At 42.6% G+C, this 17066-nt stretch overlaps 1 protein-coding gene across 1 annotated transcript; it reads left to right on the top strand.

Annotated features, from left to right (window-relative positions):
* Positions 1-2482: 2482 nt before the first annotated feature.
* Positions 2483-15563, top strand: acvr1ba (activin A receptor type 1Ba). The gene is made up of 9 exons (XM_040047531.1): positions 2483-2692; positions 12067-12303; positions 12409-12669; positions 12811-13041; positions 13208-13375; positions 13472-13628; positions 14355-14479; positions 14575-14705; positions 15288-15563. Exons 1-9 carry the CDS (start codon positions 2629-2631, stop codon positions 15411-15413), a joined length of 1500 nt encoding a protein of 499 aa, XP_039903465.1. The 5' UTR covers positions 2483-2628; the 3' UTR covers positions 15414-15563.
* The last annotated feature ends 1503 nt before the right edge of the window (positions 15564-17066 follow it).

Here is a 17066-nt window from a genome sequence, read left to right as displayed (position 1 = left end):
TTCCTTTATGGAAATATTGAATGTGAGGACTTCTATTTCAAACTAATTTTTAGATCCTGTTACAAAAGGAGGAACATACATATGTGAATACACACATACATAAAAAACTACACATAGAAAATATGTTGAAAGTTAAGCACTGGAGCAGAATGTCAAAAAGAATAAGAAATGTCCAATGGGAATTAAAACTGTGCAACAGTTTTAAAATGTTGCCTGGTCACTGGTGAAAATAAGACTTTCGGCTTCATCCCCTTTGTGTAATATTAGCATTCCAATGTTTTCTTTCTGTATCTGTCATGCTTGCTCTTTATCTGTTTATGTGTGTGTGTGTGTGTGTGTGTGTGTGTGTGTGTGTGTGTGTGTGTGTGTGTGTGTGTGTGTGTGTGTGTGTGTGTGTGTGTGTGTGCGTGCGTGCGTGCGTGTGTCCGTGTGTTGTCTGTCTTCCTAGTTGTTGAACAAATGCCAGTGAGATAATACTCCCTTGAAGTCCCAGTCTGTCTGGTCAGTCAGATGGAGAGCTGGTTATTTTTAACACTGCAGGGGGTTGTTGAAGTATCAGAGAGGCCAAGCTGTGTGTCAGTGAGTGCAGAAGCCCATCTCACATCTCCCTGTGTTTTCCTCCTCTGTGTATTCCTTTTCACTGTGGGATCATTCCCAGTGGCTCTGTAGAGACAGGAGAGATTTGTTCAGCAGACAATGCCCGCTGAAGAAATGTGCAGATAAATTGGACAGGGCCGATAATGGACAGATATAAAGCCACAGAGGAGGCTGTGCAGACACAGTTAGGCTCAAGGATAGATCGGTGAGAGTGCTAGTAAGAGGACAGGTGATAAAAGCAGGCACAGATAAAGTCCCTAATGCACCTGGTTGCAGCCTGGCTCACCTCTTCCTGAGCTACATTCTCAACTGGAGGCAGATGAATGTATTAGTATAGACAGGTTTGGTCCCTGAGGAGAGACAACAATCCTGAATAGAGCTGGACCAAAACACCTTGTGCTATCTTTGGATGCACGATTATTTTACACTTTCGGACTGAAAATTGCAAACGGATGTAACTCTCTCTCAAAATCTGATACAGTGGCTTAGATGTGATTTGAGATCAAGTAAAAAATATATATATATATATAAATAAAGCAATAAAATGGTCTCTTATGCAGATTTAAACCAGATTTACCTCATGCGCTTTGATCAGGGAACAGCAAACGAATATACATTTGTCAGATTTTGTTCCCCATGGCTGTAATATCAGTGAGGGATTTGTCTGATAATGAATCAATCACTGAATATGGGTGGATAAACATCTGAGTGCAGCAGAGTATTACTAATCTAATTCCAGTCAAATGCAGGGAGGCCTAGAATCATCTCCTCTCATGGGGCCTGCGATTTCAAGTTCTGCATCCAAATCACAATCCATGATAAGATAAAGGTTTTGTCACTCACACTGGTTTCCTGGTCCGTTTCCATTAGATCACCGTTCCTATGAAGAAGCTTGGTGACTTCACAGCATGAAATTTTGACAGAACATTGTGTTAACAGCTGTGACTTTATGTCAAAATTTTAAGTGTTTTTAAGCAATCAACATGAAAAAGGTGTTATTTTGTTTCATGTTTGTTTTACCTGATGAATTTAAGTGTTGAGCAATAATTCTAATGAAAAGCAGTTTGACCCAGTTAGATCCTTAAATAGATTTTTGTTCACCAAAAGTACAGCTATGAGTAATAAATGCAATCTGCACAGCATATTTGCTGAAGATTAATTCATCCTGCAGCTGAAACACATGCATAAAAATAAATAAATAAATTATAGAGCCCTAGATGCACTTTGTTTACACACATTAAAGCCAGTTGTGGCAACACATTTAGTCACATTTTACAGACATACACACAAACATTATTTTTCATTTTCAGAAATGATAAACATTGCCAGTTACGCTCAGTTTGTTCACTTGTTGTTTTCTTTCATGTTACATAATACACAGAGCTCAATAAAAAAAGAAACTTGCTTGGAAATAAATATTTTTGGAAAAAGTGAACTGAGACATAAAAATTCACAGAAAGAAAACAGATTGATTTCAGTGAAAGCAGCACCTGAGCGTGGTCATACATTTTTAGTAGCTAAACCATCAAATGCACAATGTTAGCTATGAACTGAGCTCACAAGGCTCTTTTTGGTATTATATATAATCATGAAAAACACACTGCAATCAGCCATTACTGGATAGTGAAGATTTGACTTAATATATCCCAGATCATTTTAACATCAATCATTAGAATATTATCCAGGCACCTAATTTCCAAAAGCACTTTTAATTTATCATAAATAACACACACAGTGATCACTCCTGCTCTTTAGATGATGTGAAACTGGAAGAAGGCAATTCGCCCACCGCTTTATTTACCACACAGCCCTGACCTCAGGGGCAGAAGGGGACGTGCAGCCCTCAGCCCTCCCCTTTAAACTCGCACGTACACACCCCTTTAAACACGTCACTCGGCTGGCTGGCAGGCTGGCTAGTATCTGGCGGTGGTGGTGTGCGGTTGGACTGTGGTTGTGTTTCAGGTCTGGTCGTGTTGATAACGACACACTTACGACGCATTTCATCGCGGGAGAGATGGGAGTTATGAAGAAATGGCTCTAAAACAAATTGCCCCAACGCTGCTGGCCCTGCTCGGGCTGGTGGCCGTCGGTAATGGTAAGTTTCATCCGAGCACCTCTCCGGCTTTTGTCTCGATGTGTTTTCCTGGACTGGGCATCGCCTGTTGTCGCTAATCGTCATGGCGCTCTCTATCGCGGATTTGGCTAGCCGTGTCTTGCTAGCGTCGACCTCAAAACCACGGCTGCTGTTTGGTCGAACCGGCTGCCGTGCCGTGTTTGATGATTTATCGATATTTTTGGCTTTTATCCGCTGACAAATTCAATTGAGCTGTTGTTGAACACGAGTAGCGAAACCAACAACAACCACCACCACAACAACAACATGGTGGGGCTGTCTGTTCCGAAGCGCCAGCTAACGTCTGCTAGCTAAAGTTAAATAATGTTGATAAATCTGTGTTATTAAATGGATACAAAACTGATATAAATGTGATTTTATTATTCTGTACGAACACCCCAAGCAAGGAATAGTGGTCTACATGGTGCTGTTGATGCTGAGGTTAATCTCTTGTGTGGCTGTTATGCTAACTTATTTACAAAATAGTGTCTTTTTGGCTTGTGACTGCTTATCGCTGTTTTGCTTGGGGACATCGTATAATGATAGCTGGCTGGTTGAATTTGCGTAATGTGGTCAGTTACAGTTTCGTCACATGTTGTGAGGACTGGTTTCCACGCTGGAAGGAGCAGAAAGGAGCCTCTGAATGAAGGCCTAACCTACTTTGTGCATGAAATGTGTTTTCTGAGGGTAAACACTGGCAGCTCTGCCATCGCTTTCCATTTGTAAAGAGTGAAAAGGGTGCTTAGTGGACCCCCACCCCCCCTTTCCTTCCTGCACAGCAGAAAGTGAATGCTGGCATAGGGCGACAGCAGCCGTACATTCAGCCATCCCAGACAGAAGTCAGAGTTGAAGTCTGGGTTCATTGTGATGGAAATGTGGCAAGTGGGGTCTTTTGAGGCGCCAGTTATGGTCCTTCTTCAGTCCGATTCCTCCCCATCTGCTGGAGCAGCTGATGCCCAGCTTCACACAACACATCACAATATATCACTATATGTAACAGCACACACAGTATATCACCAAATATTCAGCCAAAGCACAGAGCGTTTGGCCCCTCAGCGCATCTACTGACCTTTAAGTTTGCTCCAAACGTCCCTTCACTTTCATTATGCTTCAGTAGGTTAGACACAAGCATGTCTTGTTTTATGAAAAACTCTGTTCTCTTCCTTTGAGTTTTGCACCTTTGTTTCAACTTGCCACTCACTGGATACACTTATTATTAAAATGATCCGTGTGCCAGGGGGGAAAAAAAATGATCTTGGCTTCATTTGTTATCCATTAAAGTGTACTGTGCTAAACAATTGAGTCATCCTTCCAAGAATCATAAAAACTGTTCCTCCCCCACAAGTTTAGATAAGGGCGCAGTACACTAAGGTAGATCAGTTCAACAAGGCATGCTGGGAAAATTGTCACACCTGAGTGGCCAGTTTGTTTGCCTGGGTTACACCAACATTAACAGAGATGTGTGAGGTGGAGAGTTGGGGGTGGGTCTGTGACCGGTGCAGACACACACAGTGATAATGGGGCTGTCCATCTGGCAGGGTTTGTCATGCAAGGGGGGCCACGAGTCTATCATGAGCTGCTTTCTCCCTATGTAATGGATTACACCATGCACAGGCTGAAACCAGACAAACCTGAAAGCTGCTTCGCTGGAGCAGATTCCAGGCCTGCGCGAGTATGTTTTTGTGAGAATATGCTTTACTCACAGGTTTGAATCTGTCACGTGTTGTTGACTTCACGAGGATTAGGAGTCACTGGTGTTATGGGCATTACATGTCTACGTGACGCAGTCAGACTGGGTGAATTGAACAAAGTAGCAATGTGATATGGGCACTGTCAACCACAGTGCCGCTAGGTAGGGCGCGTCCCTCCCCTTCTCTCTACATTCTCCATCTCGCTTATATAAAAGCCTGCTGCTTTGTCAGAATTTAATCTGTACTTTGTTGTCTGTGGTCCCGTTTCTGCTTTCATTCACTTACTTCTAACAGGGTGGTGAAGAAAGCTTTAGTTTGGGTTGGGTTTTTTTTTTTTTTTATCTCTAGGTTAGAGGAAGGCCATTGGATAGATGAGCTCCTGCTATCTCTTGACCTCTGAACTCACCTTTGGAAGCTCTTCAACATACAATCACCAGGCCTGCCAGACTATTGTCGTTTCCTGATGTGCCTCTTTTCCACTCTTTAGTCATAACCCTGCTGTCTTTCTGGTAAAATGACCGCCTTCTGTCATTCAGACATGGCTTATTAATGTTTCTTCATTTATTTTACACATACAACGTTGATGGATAGAACCACATTATCTATGTGCAATACGTGTGAGATCTGGATATCATGCATCCAGTGAGGTATACCATCTGACGTATGATATCCAATAGGAGGCAAATAGAGCGTATAATGTTCTTTCCATCATTTATTTAACACATTGAATGTGTTAAATAAATAAATGAACATTAGTGGCCTATGTGTGAATAACAGAATGCATTAGATCAGAGTTTTCTGACTGCAACATAGTGACCGAACATGAGTGTATTCAGAAGGATTCTTTCCCCCCCTTCTCATTATGAGCAACTGAGATGCACAGCAGGCAACGGCATGATTCACAGTGGCTTACATCAACACATTGTAATTGCACGCATACCTATACATTTATGCAAGTGTATATAGGTTTCAGAATTAGATAGTAGAGTGTTGTCAGTCTGCTGCTTTTATGGAAAAAGGCCGTAGTGCTCATTAAGATGTAAGGTAGACCTGTTCAGGTGCACTCAGATTAATGGATAATGTTGCGTGTCTGTGGCGTGTGGTTGTGGCTTGAAACTAAAACATGCCTTCCTTTCAGTTTGAACAGGGAACTCACTGTACAGGGGTAAACGGTGCAGGTGCTTGTGTAATGTCAAATTTGATGTGAAAGAGTTCAGGTGGCGGCTGTGTGAGCTAGTCAGTTTGGAACATGCGTATACCTGCCCATTAGATCAGAGCAGGGAGAATGTACAGAGAGGTTGAAACTTTATAGGTTCCAAGGTGTAAGCCCGTAAAGAGAAGACGGTGTGGACAGAGGAGGGGAGATGGACATTTGGATTTCAAGCAAGATTGAGTTTGAAAAGTAGAACGTGTTTTTGGGGTGTTTTAAAGGGGCGGGGGTTCCTTCTCCCTCAGTGTGTAGCAGTTGTTTAAACCTGTTCTAGATAGTTGTATTGTCTGCCAGATCCCTGCAGCTATGTTGTGATCAAATGAAGTTGCATCACATCCTCTGTATAAAATTTCTGGTTGCTTCCTGGCTCAGACACCACCTCCTTTGCAATTTGTTTACTAACAATTTCCATAATGTGGCACTGAGCCAGTCGGGGTCAGGTCGGGTCCGGGGTGGTCTAGTTTTCCTTCCATAATGACCAGTGTTGTTAATGACCTCCGTTGGCCCGGAGGCAGAGAGCCCTAATTGCTACAGCAGACGGCATAGCCCCGGACTGACCCGGCTCCTCCATTACTGATGCTAGACCGCAAGAAATTACTATCGCTTTAGAGCCAGCCAACTTCTTGGCTGTCCTCTTCTCTTCAATTTACTCTAAAGTACTAGTCTTTGTTTAAAGAGTTTTTGCATATTGTTCATGAACCTGCATTTGTTTCTGTGGCGTATCTTAAGCATACACAGACATAAGATCTGTGATTTGTCACCGTGCTTCCACAGACTTGATAGTTACATTAATTTATGTCTATACAGCTTCCTCCATTGCATGTCTCTTTGTAGACGCGTTTGATTTGTTTTTCTTTTTTTGTTTTTTCTGACTGCTGTTGGAATTTAGATCAGACCCACACTGCCTTGTAATTTTCTGCTGGAAGGTATGCAGTCTACTTGTCAAGTTTTCTCTAATACTTCCGTGACAATGATTTACTTTGATTGGTGTGATCCAGGGTAAAACTTTTGCTTTTGGAATCCAGTGAGAGTGCCTTATCTAACTAGCTCTTCAAATACCATTTAACCCTGTTTTCTTTCCTGGGCTCAGATAGCGTTGGTAGCTTAAACAGAGCAAAAATTTGTTATGAGTAAGTGTGTGAATATGCAAAGTAGTTGCTTTTTTTGAGCTTTAAAGGTAACTGCTGGATTTATGCCAAATCCTTGTGGTGTTCTCGGATCAACGTTGCATTTTGTCTGGGCTGTTTTTATTTTGGTTTCACAATATTATTAGCTTAAGGATTATCTGCCAAATAACTTAATCTGTCTTTTTTCACAATGAAAAGAGTGACATAACTAAAATTGATATTTTTTTTTTTTTTGATGGTTCTTGCCATATGTGAAATTTCTATGTTTATGTTGTGCTATGTATATATTGTCATTCTGATCATTCTTCTCAGTTATTTATGCAATGAAAATACAAATTACAGCAGAATCAAGGAGTTTTGGAAATTAGCTTTAGTTTTCAGTGCATCACTTCAGTTTTATTTATGTAACACCAGATCGCAACAAGAGTTTACCTCAAGGTGCTTAATATTTTATGGTGAAACCCTACAAAAATCCCCCAGGGGGATAAAAAAAAAAAACTTGGACAATGAAACTGCCCTTTATGATCAGACACGTGGCAATGGTGGGACAGGACAAAACTCCCCTTTTAACAGGAAGAACTTGACATCAAGGCTAAACACAAGCAAACTAAAAATAAGTGTGTAAGTGTCTGCAGTGTATTTGGTGCCAGTTGTTGTTGGTCTGTAAGAAAACAGTGTTTGTGTTTAACAAATAATTGTAACCGAAGAGGAAAAAAAACGACACTTCTGCAAACATCCAGGATGGGTTTCAAGCAGCTTCAAATGGCACTGACTCATATTACCACCATTTTAGAAATCAGTTTGAGAATCTGAGCACAAGTGTCTGCAACAAATCCAAAGTGAACCTGTGCTCACACTCGTGTGCCTTTGAACCCGACCAGAACAACAGACAAGACAGGAAGGGATGTAGCCTCAGGCTGGTGGTTGGTAGACATGGTAGAAGCAGCCTCGGCCCCAGAGACTTCACTTTAGAATCAGATCAGTAATCTGACCCTGAGATGCAGACAAAGGTAATGACTTTCCTCCTTCCCCTAGCATTGATTAGGACACAGTTGTGGTGTGTGCATGTGTATGTTAGCCTGTGTATGTGTGTTGCACTCACACTGTCTGGTGGCGTCTGCTTGTCTTGATCAGCTCTCAGTCTGGTATCTGTATGGATCTAATTTCAGCCAGTGCATTTTGGTAATGGTTCTCCCCTCCCCATACACGCACACGTGCTGATTGTCTGAGCCCCCAGAAACCCACAGTGTTTGTGTAACCTGCCGCCCTGCGCCAAGCACATTTACAGTATTTTCTTTATGTTATCGTACACAGAACTTCAGTCGTGTTTTGAGAGCGTTGTTTCCACCAAGTCGGTCTGAACGGCGCATGCATCTGCTGAACGCTGTCATCGTGGTTTATGGGTAAAGTTCTGTGGAATGGGGCTGTTCTGTGTTTTATTTCGTTAGGTTCATAGGACCGCCAAATTAAGGCAACGCTGTTTATGGCAACAATGTTTTAATAATGTTTTCCTGACTGTGTTCTCCATTTCCTGTCTCAACACGAACGGAATGATTGGAACTCCGTGCTAACGGCTCGAAGGGATTGCGTTTAGGCTCTGCTCTCCCTGTTTTTGTCATGTGTTCCCTTTTCTGCTCCCTCCCATAAGTTAAAGTCTAGACTGGGTTTTAATGACAGTCGCAGCTGGTCACTTGGGCAGACCTCAATCGCAGCTGGGGGGCCCTGTTTGCCCCCTCCCCCTCTGTATTGTCCTTCCCAAATGGGGACCAACCCCCATCCTGTCTGGCCCAGAGCAGCTCCCCCAAACATCGGGGTTGTTACTGGTAACCCCACTCTGCTGTCCCCTGTATGCCACCCATCCCCCCACGCAAAAGTGCACACCCCCCACTCCAGTCTTTGTTCATGTAGGGCCAGTCCAATCCCTCCTCATGTCGCCTTAATCTCCACACAAAGGACCAGTGTAAAGACCACCAATTATGTGGATACAAGAGCAGAGTTCACTCAAACTTCACACACACGGCCTTTTCCTCAGATCCAAGTGTATTTGGGCTCGGTAATATTCCTGCAAGTCTGGCTTTGTAACACTTTGGCTCTGAATCTATTGAGATATGCAGAGCGCTGTGTAAACAACACAGCATTTGGATAAATATTTTTTGTTTGAATTAGTTAAGTAGCAGAACTCCATATTGCCTGATGTTCATCTCTGTTTTTTGGATGGTTTTTTTGTTGTTGTTGTTTGTTTTGTTTTTTTAACCGCTACCTCGTGCCATCTTTTGCAAAGTTTAGTTTGGGGCTGTGATTTAGCAGTTAGATGAATATATTGGCGGGTGAGCGTTGGCTGAATTCTTGAGCAGTTTGTTCTTTTTGGAGTGAATTTGAAGGCCTTTTTTTTTTTTTATTCTATTTTCGTGGTCTGCCTCCATGAGGATCTAACTTGGCAGATAAAGAACCTGTAAAGCAGGTTTCAAAGCTTGTACTAATGAGTTGAGTCGGCCCATATTTTGCACATTCGTGTCCCTCTTTCAGTTTTTCAGAAAGCAGAGGTGACATTTGAGTGTGTTTTAATGTTTGCTGTCCAATTGGTATAAATTATATTTGAAAACTAAATCAATAACTGTACGTGTGCCCGTATGGTTTAGTGATGTGTGCTTTTCCCAGCAGCTTGTTCATTATTAACAGGATGTGAGAGAAATGTCCTCCGCCTAATTGCTTCATCTCGGGCTTTCTGCTCATGACTTTTATTTGGGTGTTTTTTCATCATGCACATATCGATAAATATTACACAGTCACCAGCAGAACCGCTTACGGCTGGTGGACAGATTTTTATATCGCCTAAGCCTGTTTGCTGATTGCATAAATGTTATGCATTGTAGTCACAGGGCGTTCAACTTACAGGATGTTTTCATTTAGATAAAAGCATTAGTCAGTAATGAAACATCAGATCATTTTATCTAAACTTGTGAATCAATCACCATCAAGTTAATAATAAATATCCTCTCATGTTTTTGCTGTGCTGAACACACATAATGTTTTTGCTTCTCAGCGTGGAAGCGGGCTACACATGGTATAGTCATGAGGTAGCCCTAAATGAAAGGGAGGACTTCCCACAAACCAAACTCTTGGTAGGCCGCAAACCATCCATGGTAGAGTTGAGAAGCAAATGTGTGTGTTTTCAGCCATGTTTGGTTTCCTTCCTGAGCTTCTGTCTGTGTCTGTGTGCCATCTGTCTTACCACACACAGACTCTCCAGTGATGAATGTGCCTTTTCATTTCAGATCACCGTGTTCTTGTCAGATCACTCCTGTTAGCTCATTATCGTGTATTGGTGCAATATGTTTGTCATGAAAAAAAACTTTTATAGCCTTCAATTTGAGTTTTGTGAGGCGATTCGGTTTACAATCCTAAGTGTGGTGAGGAGGCGCTTTGTCTTAAAATGTGCTGTGTGTGTATTTCCTTTTAAATGCTGCTCTTGCTTTTGAGAACGTATTGATGAAAATGGCTCTTGTCTGGATTCACTTGGTAAAAATTTGATATGCTTTACTGAAAAGCCATAAACGGCAGACGTGAAGGAGAGATGGTCCTGGTGGAAAGAGGTGTTTCAGGTTGTCTGAATGTTGATGGAAGTAATGTGTCATCCTGCATTTAAACCTACAGCCATGACTCCTGTTATCGGTTTTATTTTGTTAAACTATTTGCCACGCACTAGCCTGATGTGGCACAGGGCTTGTTTTTCTCTTTTTATCAGGCCCAGCCTGCTTTACCTCTGTGTAATCTGCAGGAAATTCCATCTGCATGCGAACTTGAGTGAAATTTGGACACACTCAGCATTGAGTTCCTGTCACTTTCCCACTCACCTCCTCAAGAACAAGACGCGCACACACACGCACGCACACACACACACTCTCTAACCAGATGTGAAATATTACTGAAACTCTGCTTCAAGTGTTCCACATTTCCAGTTACTACTCAGTGAACAAGCATAGACACATCAGCGTACACGCTACATGCAAAAAATGCTCCCACGCAGAAATAAACCTTCAAGAGTTCAGGGGAAACCACTCCTATGACACCACGGTTTGTGGTTTAGGCCACTTGGATGGTACATGCAGATGTTGCAATAAGTATATCACTCATTGAATTGTTTTTCTTTTTAAATTTTATCCAAACCAAATTAACCAACTACTCTGGTAGTTGGTTAATTTGCTGGAATCTGCTGACACCTTTTGGCCGACCTCTTCGTTGGTTCAAAAAGAGAAGATCACTGAGCTCATCTGGTCAAAGAAGCCCTTTAGTATAAGACACAGAGGATTAGTGGAATTTTGCCACTCTCAACGTCTTTCTTTCCTCTAGGCTAGGCATCGTCAGCTGTCCGACCAATGTTGAGCCTCTTTTTGAAGAAGAATAGGGATTGAAATTCCTCTTCTCTTTGTGACTGCTCCTGTGTTGTTTTAGGGTATAGTGGTCTTGTCTTTGTTAATTCCACAGTGATTAGTCTCAAGTGGTCCAGCCTGTGTCTGGCCTCACCCACGGTAGTGTTGACAGTACGTTTTTCATTTTGGGTTTTCCTGTGTAAAAGGAACAACCAAAAATAAAAACGGCTCCACATTCCTACAACCAACTATGCCATGCCCTGCTGTGCGCTGTGGTAGGAGTAAACCTTAGAAGAAACCTAATGTGCTGGCCTTGCTCTAAATGAGAAGCATGTGTGGTATGACTCGAAATTACATTTCACTCCAAATCTAATCAGTTTTCAGTTTCTTGCTCTCTGGATTGCTCAACTAGTACTGGTTCTGTTTTAGATGTGGCAGGCACTGACCTCATTTGTTTGCGTGTATATGGACCACCGTAGTTTTATTATGACAGCGGCAGGAGTTCCAGTGTGTCACCTTTTAATAGGTTCCTGCGCAGAAGTGTGCTGTGTTTAATAAAACTCTGGTCTCATTAGCTGAAACGGTGGCGGCTCTCGGTGTCGATGAGAAAAAGACGGGAGAGGAATGGAGCAGAATGCTGCATTGGGGATTTGGCAGGAGCCCTCTCCCCTTGTTGAGTTTCACTTTGTCTGTCCCGACGGGCAGGACTGTCTCCACCCTGCGTGTCTGGGTTCATCTGCAGTGAAGGATCTGATTTCAGGGCCGTCTGGCTGCTTCTGCTGAACACTAAGGATCTGTGTCTGCACGTCATAATATGCCCACAATTTAAAGGGACACTCATTACATTTTGTATTGAAACGGTGGTGTATGCTTGCCCCCTGCTGGGCACAATGAAGAAGTGAACTAGAGGACTCTGTAACCTCGTGGTGATAAACTTTTCTTTTTCTCACTCTCTCAGCTTTACGTTGCAACTGCACAAACTGTGAGAAGACGGGCTATGAGTGCGAGACAGACGGTGCCTGCATGGCTTCAACTTATTATGTCAACGGGAAGGAGGAACACGTACGTGTCTGCATCAACCAGGACAGCCTGGTCCCCCCTGGGCAACCGTTCTACTGTTTGAGTGCTGAAGGTTTCTTCAATACTCACTGCTGCTATGTAGATTACTGCAACAGTATTGACCTGAAAGTCCCAGGTGAGACCTCATTAAATACTTTAGAGCTGTTTCAGTTCAATTGTGACTGTTTATTTATTTATTTATTTTTTAACCAATTTCTTTTGTTTTGTTTTGTCTTCTTAGTCCCAACCAAAGGGGGGGAATGGTCAACCCAAGTGAGCAACTGGGGGCCAGTGGAGCTGGTGGCAGTGATTGCAGGGCCCGTGTTCCTGCTCTGTGTGTTGCTGATGGTCGGGGTGTTCCTGTTCCAGTATCACCAGAGGGCCTACAGCCACAGACAGCGGCTGGAGGTAGAAGATCCCTCCTGTGACCATCTATACTTGGCCAAGGACAAGACGCTCCAGGACCTAATCTATGACATGTCCACCTCTGGATCAGGCTCTGGTCAGTATGCAAGAGCAGTAGCTTCCATACATCCTTAGATATATCAGTATGCCCAGATGAGTAACATTCACCATAACGGTGTGAGGATACTTATCAGGGAACTCTTGTTGATTTGTTGCCTGTCTGTTGCCCCCTCTGCAGGTTTGCCCCTGTTTGTGCAGCGGACTGTGGCCAGGACTATTGTGCTGCAGGAAATAATAGGAAAAGGTCGCTTTGGGGAGGTGTGGCGCGGGAAGTGGAGGGGAGGCGACGTAGCAGTGAAAATCTTCTCATCCAGAGAGGAGCGCTCCTGGTTCAGAGAGGCTGAAATCTACCAGACAATCATGTTACGGCATGAAAATATCCTAGGATTTATTGCAGCAGACAACAAAGGTGAGGAAAACTGTTGGCTATATGAAGATACAATACAAGAAGACTGCTTTAAACAACCCTCAACAGTAAAAGTTTAGGCCTTTTCAAAATAAAATGTTTTACATGCTCGCTGCTGTTTAAGTAGAGTAGATTATTTGATCGACGTCATTCATTTGTTCCCTTTCAGACAACGGCACTTGGACTCAACTCTGGCTGGTGTCAGACTATCATGAGCATGGCTCACTTTTTGACTACCTGAATCGCTACTCTGTCACCATTGAGGGGATGATCAAATTGGCGCTATCAGCTGCCAGCGGCTTGGCACACCTACACATGGAGATCCTAGGCACTCAGGGTGGGACTTTCATGTTTGCAGAGTGGATATGTTATATGTAAAGGGAGAGCATGTTCTTGATGCAAGTGTAATGCTGTTGTGTTGGTTCTCGTGCAGGTAAACCTGGCATTGCTCACCGTGACCTCAAGTCCAAAAATATTCTGGTTAAGAAGAACGGCACATGTGCTATAGCTGACCTAGGTCTGGCTGTCCGCCATGAGTCTATCACAGACACGATCGATATTGCACCGAATCAGCGCGTGGGCACTAAGAGGTAAATGTTTCCATACTTATCAGCACTCAAGTAGATAAAGCACGCAGGGGATTTTACAGGTCTTCCCTGAGGCCTTAAAGAATACATCTGACAACTTTCTTTCTTTTTTTTTTCTTCTAATACTTTGAATATCAGAAAGTAAAAACTTTGAAAAGCTGGATTTTAGTTTTCTGACTTTTTCATAATTCTAGTCACTCTTGGATGTAATACCCTGTTATTCTCTGCACCACAGAAATGGGAGACCTTGGTAGAACTTTGAGTGAGATAGATGTACTGTGATGTAGAGTGTAAAAGATGGCAGTAGTTACAATGACCACACAGTGGTTTGTCAAGTCCTGTTTTAAAGCCTTAAGATGTGAGTTTTCTCAATGGCTGTCTTGGTGATCTTAAACTGCATCCTCATTTGTTGAGGAGGAGGAGAGCTGACTGTGAAACTGCATGCTCATTGGCCAACAACTTGGCATAATGCAAAAATTCAACATGACCAGAAACGAGTCACCGAGGGCAGACGGTGATCAGGAAAGTGTTTACTGGGGTGAAGCGTGAGGGCTGTTTTTTTCTCATATGCTGAGGACCAGAAATCTTTTTTTGCAGCCATAGGTATCGCCCCCTAGTGGGCATTACAAAGAATGAAAGTTTGAGACTTGTTGGCAGGCTGTTATCTTTACTTCAGTTTCTATTAGTGGTGCTAAAGTTGTTGTTCATGCTGTGTGTGTCCACACTCAGGTACATGGCTCCAGAAGTCCTGGACGAATCCATAAACATGAAACACTTTGACTCCTTCAAGTGTGCTGACATTTACGCACTGGGCCTGGTGTATTGGGAGATTGCGCGTCGCTGCAACACAGGAGGTAAGAGCACAATATAAATAAATATGATACAGTTGGTCAAATAAACAGAAACATGAAATCTGAGACTGAAAATGCTTCTCTGTCATGTACTACAGGTATCCATGAGGAGTACCAGCTACCCTACTATGACCTTGTGCCCTCTGACCCGTCCATAGAAGAGATGAGGAAGGTGGTGTGTGACCAGAAACTGAGGCCCAATGTGCCCAATTGGTGGCAGAGCTATGAGGTATTTCACACCATGTATATGAACAGCTGCACTAGTGGTTTCTAAAAATATGTCCAATGGCAGCATATGGAACCAGTTGGGCTGTATTGGTTTGGCAGTACAAGATGTTCTGGTCTACAAGTACGAAGGTAGACCGCCAACTTCTGAGTCAGTGTTGTGGGGGAGGATTAAAATAGTTTTATCTACTCAGTCGTCCATTGTTAAAATTTGGGGTTCATGATGTCCCTGAGCTGGCTACCAGCAAATAAAGCCAAACTTGGATAAATCAGTTCATTTTTGGATTTATTTTCACTTAAAAAACAAAACAGAAAAACAGCTTTTTACACAAAGTGTACTATTCTTAGCAGTGGTGCCCTCAATATACAAAATAAATGAGCCAGTCCAACAGTCTGTTATTGCCTTAGTGCAAGACGCAGTAATCAACATTTAATGTCCCTGATGTAGGTGCACAGGTCTGTCTTACCTTAAACTCTGACATTTTTCTCACACACAGAGGCTGGTTTGAAAAGCACAGATCGCGACTCATTCAAATGTCTGTGGCTATAAGTCATGTTGTAACACTTTTGTCCTCTTGCTGCACAGTCACTGCGCGTGATGGGGAAGATCATGAGGGAGTGCTGGTATGCCAACGGAGCAGCCAGACTGACAGCTCTGCGCATCAAGAAGACTTTGTCTCAGCTCAGCGTGGAGGAGGATGTGAAGATGTGAGCGTACAGGCGGCAGAAAGACACTCTGGAGACGCACAACCAGACAACACTCCCATAGGAAAGAAACACTAAAGACAGACTGCAAATGAAAACCCTGCCAGTTTTAAAGCCACACTCCAAGTTGTGACAAGGCCTACCTCACCTTTTTAGCCAAAACTACTGAGAATCAACCCTTCTCCTCCTCCTCCTGACTTTTCTCTCCCTTCCCCTGCCTCCCTTTAGCTCCTCACGTCTCTTCCTCCTTCCCTCTGACTCCCTTCTCCATGGGCCACAACACTACAGCACTACCACTGTTAATATCATCACACTCAACCCTTCTTTTTTCATCTCCCATGGCAGGAAGTAGAACTCTTGTACAGTGAAAAGAAGCTTCTGTTTTTGATCATCTGTTTTCTTGTTTTTCCTTTTAACCTCTCTGAAATTGTCCAACGTGGACTAAAGTCGTCCAGAAGAGTCGGGCATGTCGTGGGCTTCAAGTTTAGGAACGATTACACATAACTTTCCATTGTGTTGGCCATACAACATCATATTCTGTCGCTGTAAGGAGGGGAAAGAGGCTGAAGCACTGTTTTTTTTATGTGTGTGTGTGTGTGTGCGTGTGTGTGTGTGTGTGTGTGTGTGCGTGCGTGCGTGCGTGCGTGCGTGCGTGCGTGCGTGCGTGTAAGTAAAAGGTGTCTGGACTACTAGCATGTTCCCAAGACACTACAATGTCTACTGGTGTAGGCTGTAGTTCATTAGAGAAAATCAGTTATTGGACATGTGGTAATTAAGCATGAACAGCTGGATTGTGCTTTTTTTCCCCTCATTTTATTCCCTCACTTGAATCTTCAAACACAAATTAGTTGCACTCAACTGTAGCTTCCTCATCACATGTGAGACCGGGCAGGTGTCACATAGCAGATGCGGTCCAGTCCTGGCGTTTAGTTTGAAATGTGGCAGGGATAATGTTGAATTTATTCTAATTTTTTTTTTTTCTTGGGATGGTTTTATTTATTTGTTCATAGTTTTTACTACATAATGATGAACACTGTGAGATGAGATGTGACAAACCACAAAATTAAATGTCGTAGTTCAGTCAAAGTCTTCAGAGTTGTGGGTTATTGCATTCTTTTTTTTTTTTTTTTTTTTTTTTTTTTTTTTTTTTTATTAAAGTAAAGATGCTGTTTGAAAAATGAATGCAGCCATAACCCTCTGGCGGTGACAGGTGAAGACGTAGTACACACGGTGCAAATAAGAGGCGTATGAAAAGGCAATGAAAACAATCTTTTCTTTTTTAAATATATATATATTTTTTGTGTAAAAGATCATGATGGGTGTTTTTTCTTCTGGCTTTAACATTAGACACTACTGATGATGGGTACATATGATTTGTATATACAACATGCATTTTGTTTTATTTTTTTCCTTCTATGCCACAAGCTCCAGTGTGACATTGAACAGTGATTTTAATCTGATGGTACTTTCACGCGTCTGTTTGATCCGTCTATGGTTTCTGACTGTCCGAGGAAAGGATTGCGATATCTGCTGGAATTTGTATTTCACTTGCTCCTCTCATGGTAATTTGGTGGTACTACTGATCCCAGGCCATTTTGCTGCAACTTCCTTTTTTTTTTTTTTTAATTTTATTTTATTTTTTAAATCTATATAAACACAA

The sequence above is a fragment of the Simochromis diagramma genome, unplaced genomic scaffold (genome assembly GCF_900408965.1).
Source record: "Simochromis diagramma unplaced genomic scaffold, fSimDia1.1 OVJJ01000387.1, whole genome shotgun sequence".
Lineage (NCBI taxonomy): Eukaryota > Metazoa > Chordata > Actinopteri > Cichliformes > Cichlidae > Simochromis > Simochromis diagramma.
The sequence above is the reverse complement of the archived record's forward strand: the minus strand, read 5'-3'. Positions and strand labels throughout refer to the sequence as shown.

Excerpts from the sequence above, each read along its gene's own strand:
- acvr1ba (XM_040047531.1), top strand. The coding sequence starts at position 2,629 with ATGGCTCTAAAACAAATTGCCCCAACGCTGCTGGCCCTGCTCGGGCTG. Across the intron at positions 12,670-12,810 it reads CACCTCTGGATCAGGCTCTG|GTTTGCCCCTGTTTGTGCAG; the intron begins GTCAGTATGCAA and ends CCCCCTCTGCAG. Across the intron at positions 14,480-14,574 it reads GCGTCGCTGCAACACAGGAG|GTATCCATGAGGAGTACCAG; the intron begins GTAAGAGCACAA and ends CATGTACTACAG.